The sequence below is a fragment of the Otolemur garnettii genome, unplaced genomic scaffold (genome assembly GCF_000181295.1).
Source record: "Otolemur garnettii isolate 467f Iridium unplaced genomic scaffold, OtoGar3 scaffold01019, whole genome shotgun sequence".
NCBI lineage: Eukaryota > Metazoa > Chordata > Mammalia > Primates > Galagidae > Otolemur > Otolemur garnettii.
The window spans coordinates 1-6,468 of NW_003853414.1; the positions used below are offsets into that span (position 1 = coordinate 1).

Genomic DNA, 6,468 nt, shown 5'->3' on the forward strand with positions numbered 1-6,468 from the left:
AGAGAGCACATCAAGAAACTCACAGACCATCTTATGGAATTGGAAAAAGAAGAACAATCTAAGCCTAAATCTGCCAGAAGAAAAGAAATACACAAAATTAAATCAGAGATTAATGAAATTTAAAACAAAATAATCATTCAGAAAATTAATGAAGCTGGTTTTTTAAAAATATATAATATAGATAAGCCTTTGGCCAGAGTAACTAGAAACAGAAAAGTAAAATCTCTAGTAACCTCCACCAGAAATGATAAAGGGGAAATAAAAGATGCGACAGACATACAAGAGATTATCTCTGAATAAAGTCACCTGCAGGCCTGAGACCTGTTTCATCCTTCTCCTAGCCCTCCACTCCCTTCCATCCCCAATCAGGCCACCTCCTAGCCTTTGTTCCATCATGGAGTTGTATGTAATTAGGTGTTACATATGGAAATACCCTGTAAATGATAGCATTACTCCACAGGACACTTAAAATAAGTCCCCATGCATAATACTAATCATCAATGACAGCTCTTCCCTTGATCACAAAAGCAAGTTTTGAAATAAATCACCATCTCACATGGCTCAATACTCAAGATCGCCTATGGGCTTCATTAAAGGCTACTGCCCTTATCCTGAGATGGAAGGAATCACTGATACTATCCCCCAATTCAGAGGCTGAAAGGGAAAGCTATGCTTATTTAGAAAAAGCTGTACTTTCTTATGTACTCTCCAAAGACTAGTCCATCTGGTAAAAGTTTTAGATTTAGAAGGCAATGCAGGCACAGAGGCAGGCAGTTCATCTGATCAGGTACTGGTAGTTTATAGGATATAAGAAGCAAAAAGACAATAAAATTTCAAGCTACTTTCACCATCCCAAATCTCCTAGAGCTTCAAAGACAGACATAGGAAGAGTTCACTTTTCCAGGACTTGGATAAGAAGATTTCTAATACTCAACCATGAACTGGTGATATATGGGAAATTTCCACTTAAAAAAACACACATATCTCCAAAAGAACATCATTTGGAGACTAGTGTCAGAACTGTGTTTATAAAGTGAGTAGCTTGCAAATGGGGGATAATACTTGAGTAATTGTTCTCAAGGCAAGGATTGGAACTTACACATTGGTCAGCGGATTACTTACAGCTTTAACATATTCATTTTAGACCCTTATCCATTTTGGAGGAAACCTGAGCTAGCTGTACATTTGCCATCATCTGCACATACAAGAGTGAGCAATTAATTACACCCTCAATCTCCTTGTACAGAATACTCCCACTTGCCTCTAGCAGGAGACTAGTGGGGGCACATTTATAAGGGATGCATGAGGGCTGTGGGACACTCTGGTCCACCAGCTCATTTATAAGGTTCTGGATGATGGCATGATTTGGGGAATTGAGACCATTCGTGCTGTACCCAAGGACAAATTCCCTTATGGTAATTTTGGATACAGGGATGGGGGGTAATGATCCAGTCATCCCAGCCCAGCAGATGAAAGGTGACATGGTAATGATGGAGGGAGCACTGGTTATTTTCAGGCCCTTTATGTCCCCAGGAATAGTCAGGATCCTCAGATGTAATATTGTTTGCTTGTTGGGTTCTCTGTGAGAGGAAATTCCCTTTCTACAAACCCTACTGGGACTCTGAGAACAGATTTCACCTTCTTAACACTATTATGAGCATCATTGAAGTAGAGTAACAGGAAGGCAAGGTCAAAGGGTGAAGTATGACACCAGCAGGACTTAAGTCCCTCAAAGCCCTTTTGCCATTGACACAAGAAATGGAATTGAAGGACCCTGTGCCCCTTGCCATTCCAGAGCCTTTGCTGAATGGGTTGTGTGACATCTTTCTCTGTCCAGATTTCAGCCATCAGGGAAGGCTTGGAGGAACCTCTTCCTGAAGGAGGAAAGTGGTTGGACATTTCTCGACTCAGGGATCCACATAGCAGTAGAAAGGAAAACCAGTTAGGTGAAACTGAAGGCAGGAAATCACAATGCCTCTGACTAGTTGGTATGCTGCCCAGTTTAGCCTCAGGAAACTCCAGTGTCTCCAAATGCCAGCGGCCTGCATAGGTCAGAGGATACAAAAGCAGAGGATTGGCTTCTTCCTTCCTAGCCTAAATCTTCCTCACTAATCTGCTCAATATATACTGATAGCTATAATCTGCCCTAATGTTCACTCCAGGTAGTAATAACAGCTATCATTTATTGAACATTTACTAATGCTCTGATGCTTTATGTGCATTACCTCTTTAATTTTTTATAGTCTTATGACATGGTTATTATCCTCATTTTGCAGACAACGAAAAAGATGCACAGCCATCGTATGGTAGAGTTGAGATATGAGCCCAATTATGTCTTTCCAAAGAGAAACTGTCTTTTGCAACATTATAGCACAAGTCTCAGGGGGAAAAACCTAAAAGACAGCACTACATTATTGTGTACATTGTATATATGGGAGAAGATCAGTCATATCATTAATTGACTAGGAAAGGTGGTCAATGAGGAGAATTGTTGAGACACACATAGATTAGAAGAAGGTGAAGTCCCTCATGCCACTTCACTATACAGGTGGACCTTTGGGACAATGGTCCAATACTGGCTACTATGACCAGCTATGACTATGATTATTTCAAATCTGGGACCAAGGCACTACAGAACAATTTTGCTGATCCACTCATAGTAGGGACAGCTATGTTGTCATTTCTTCCTTCCACCAACTTTAGAGGTGCTTCTTGAGCAACTTTTCCTCCTTTGGTCATTTTCCCACTGACTCTCAATTTGTTCCTTTGCTATTCCTTGGTGGAAATGACTCTCCACTTACCCTATTCATTTGACCACTATGCCTCTAAATACCATGTTCAACCAGGCCTGAATCACATAGGAATTTTGTTTGCTGAGAAGTCTACTAAAAAGTGCATGTTCCTGGGCAGCACCTGTGGCTCAAAGGCATAGGGTGCTGGCCCATATGCCAGAGGTGGCAGGTTCAAACCCAGCCCTGACCAAAAACTCAAAACAAACAAACAAACAAGTGCATGTTTCTTCATGATTAATCAAGACTAAGAGCTTTAATCCAAACTGCAGTGCTGATGCCCAGTACCCAAAGTGTTAGACAGTGCCTCTCTCCTGGAAAATGTCAAGAGAAAAGATTACAAACCCCTGGGACCACAAGGAAACAAAACTTTCTCTCATTTTCAAGTATCTTATCAGTAAATATAATCATGTTAATTTGTGTATTATTCACCTTACCTTTCTTCTCCACTGAATTCACAAGGCTGGAATTCATTGGCATTCCTTTTTTTTTTTTTAAACATAGAAGCTCTTTAACATCCTACTGTTCTAGATTGTTACTAAAAGTTCAAGTTCCAGGATTTGGGGTTCTGGACATTCTTCACACAATCCTTAGCCAGGCCTGTATTTGCTTTCTCAAGTTATTCCACACTCCAGTCTTTCAGTGATCTTTCCTAGGGGTCTCCCATCTATATGTCTCACCCTGCCTCAAAAGGAACCCACTGAAGCCTCTAGCAGGCTGTCTACAGAGAAATGGCCCCTTCCTCCTAGACCTTGAGGTTACATGTTTCCTGAAGCAGGATGGGGTTGCTAAGAATCACAGCCAGGAATCACAGCCAGGAAGACTCTTCTCTGAACTTCTCTGGGAAAGGGCTGACTCATGCATCCTGTGTGACTGAATCTGTCACTGGTCTCTGGATCCTTGTCATAGACCCTAGATCAGGGGTCCTCAAACTTTTTAAATAGGGGGCCAGTTCACTGTCCCTCAGACCATTGGAGGGCCACACTATGGGCCCCGTGATGAGTTGGCTGCTAAGCAGGACAGGTAGCGGAGGCAAAAACACCCAGGGGGCAGATAAATGTCCTAGGTGGGCTGCATGTGGCCTGCAGGCCGTAGTTCGAGGACACCTGCCCTAGATTCTCCTTTCTAGCCTCATGTTATCGCTACAAACACAGCCTCTACAGCTTTCTTCTGAACTTACAAATGAAATTCAGATCCACTATCATAGGCTACAAGTCCCTGCCTCATCAGCCTCATATCCTGCCACTCCCCACAATGCTCGCCAAGAGGCTCTAGCTTCAATAGATCAAGCTTCTTTCCACCCTCCACACCTTTGCTCCAGTTGCTCCTTTTGCCTGGCTCATCTCACAGGCCTGGAGGCCTTTGCCCTCCACACCTTTGCTCTGGTTGCTCCTCATGCCTGGTTCATCTCACAGGCCTGAGCTCATGTGGCATTTCTTCAAAGACACCTTCCCTGATGGTGCCCCAGAGAGGGTAGATTGCATTCTCATTCTCTGTCATAACAACCTATTTCATTCTCTGACAGCACTTACCACAATTCAAATATAACTATGTTTGCTTATTTCTTTTCACCATAAGAATACATGCTTCATAAGAGTAGGTATTTTGCCTATCTTGATCACATCTGTATGCCTACCACTCAGCAGGTGCTAAGTGTTTATTGAATGAATCTCCAACCACACCAAGCTATTCTCTTTCCTAAGTCAGAAAACACTTCTCTGCCTCAATGCAGAATGATCTTGCTTCTTCTGCAACATCTATGTGAAATAGTACTTCCTCATGAGGCCTTCCAACAGTCTCCCTGTTTTCCTTACCTTACTTCAAGCAACAAGCCATTTCTCCTGAGGTTCTGGAGCCTTATTAGAGCTTACCTGTCTCCAAGCACTTGTCATACTATAATGTCATTCTGTGATTGTTTATATGCCCAATCTACCATACTGAGGACTCTTGGAGGTCAATAAAGGAATTAATGCATCTCTATACTCAACCCAAACACACTGCCTAGGGCTGGGTTCAATCTGCAGGAGTCAGCAGAGCCTGGTGATTAACACACAGGCCCTAGGGGCTGAGAGCCTAGATTTGACACCTGGATCTACCAGTTACTACCTACATGACTTTGGGTAAGGGTCTCAGTTTTTGAGCCTCAGTTTCTTCACCTATAAAGAAGTATGTTAACACTATTTACCTCATGTAGTAGTGGTGAGGATTAAGGAATATTAAGTTTGTAAAGCATTTTGTACCATGTCTGGTACACAGGAAGCTCACAGTAAAGGTTAGCTAGGAGAATAGTGGGTGTTTCATTGGATATAGGAGTATAAATCCTTTTTGTTATCACCTGAGACTAGCAAAGGTCCCAAATTGATCTCACTAGGTTCCCAAAAGGTCCTTAAAGTGGACTGGAAACCTATTCCTCCCATGTTTGTCATCCTTTGAAAACTAAACCAGAGAGAACCTGCCCACTAGACAATGAGGCCTGACAGGAAACGCACAGATTCCCTTTCCTCTACACTCTTCTCCACTTTGGCCTCTCCAGGGCAGTATGAGGACATGATAACTCACCTCTGAGAAGCCTTGTTACACTGACCTAAGGCCTCAGCACCCTCACCATAGTGGCCCCAATGGTGCGGTTCTCCCTAGGGTTCCCACATGAGTCAGCTGAACTCCAGTACATCTCCAGCCTGTACTGCAGGAGCTTGTGGCTTTCTCTCCCGGCAGCTCTTGAATCAAGGCTAAGGTGAGGTTGTCAAATAGGAGGGTAATAGAGGTCTGCTTCACCTTTGTCATTTGGGCCCTGTGCTCCTTGAAAATCATCAGTTACCAAAGTAAAAGGAGTCTAAGAACTGTGAAGAGGACCATCTGGAAAGGCCTTGTTTCCACAAGAAGCTCCAAGCTAACCCCCAAAGGATCTGTTTCTTTTAGGCAGGTAAACTTTTAATGTTCATAGACTTCACACCACCAAAGATGATTCAGGACAAAAACACAGAGGCACTATGTTGCTTCCCCTAGGCCACAACAGAAACTGGAAGTGGGACAAGGCAGCATGAGAACAAGGGCTGAGAACAAGACACTGCTCATTAAGAGGTGGGGGGGGGGTAACTGAAAAGGAGAGGCACATTCTAGGACCCACATGCTTACCTGACTCATAGGATGCAACAAAGCAGCCCTACCTGCCTCTGCTCCACAGCCTTTATAGTAGTCCTTTAATTAGTCCTTAAAGGGCCAGAAGCCTCCTGTGCCCGACCAACTTCTACACCTCTCATGGAGCATTTCCCAAAATATGGTCTCCTAATAATTTCCAGTGAAACTATCAGGGATGGTTGTTCACAATGCCGACTCCTGGGTCTGGACCAAAACAGAGACTCTCTTGGGGTGTTGTCCAGAAATCTGCACATTACTAAGTTCTCCAAGTAGTTCCTATGAACACTAAAATATGGAAATCCCTGTGTGAGTATGGCTTTGAGGGCTTGAAGAAGATGCCTTAACGGTGGTTCTCAGTCTTGACTGTAACTTGAAACCACCTGGGGAGCTTCACACAGTGTTTGTTATGGATTCAGGCACTGGCCCCAGAGATTCTAATGTAATGGTTCTCAGGTTCCCAGAGCAACAGGATTTTTCAAAAGTTCACAGGTGATTTTAATTTGCAGCCATGCTTGATGACTAGAATTAGAATTTTCTGGTT

General features: G+C 43.2%; 1 protein-coding gene across 1 annotated transcript; it reads right to left on the bottom strand.

Moving 5' to 3' along the window:
* Positions 1–1,191: 1,191 nt before the first annotated feature.
* Positions 1,192–5,645, bottom strand: BMP15 (bone morphogenetic protein 15). The gene is given in 8 exon segments (XM_023509165.1): positions 1,192–1,221; positions 1,223–1,399; positions 1,401–1,592; positions 1,594–1,898; positions 1,901–1,952; positions 4,604–4,607; positions 5,381–5,480; positions 5,483–5,645. Coding segments are annotated over 8 exon segments (1,023 nt in total).
* Between the last annotated feature and the right edge of the window lie 823 nt (positions 5,646–6,468).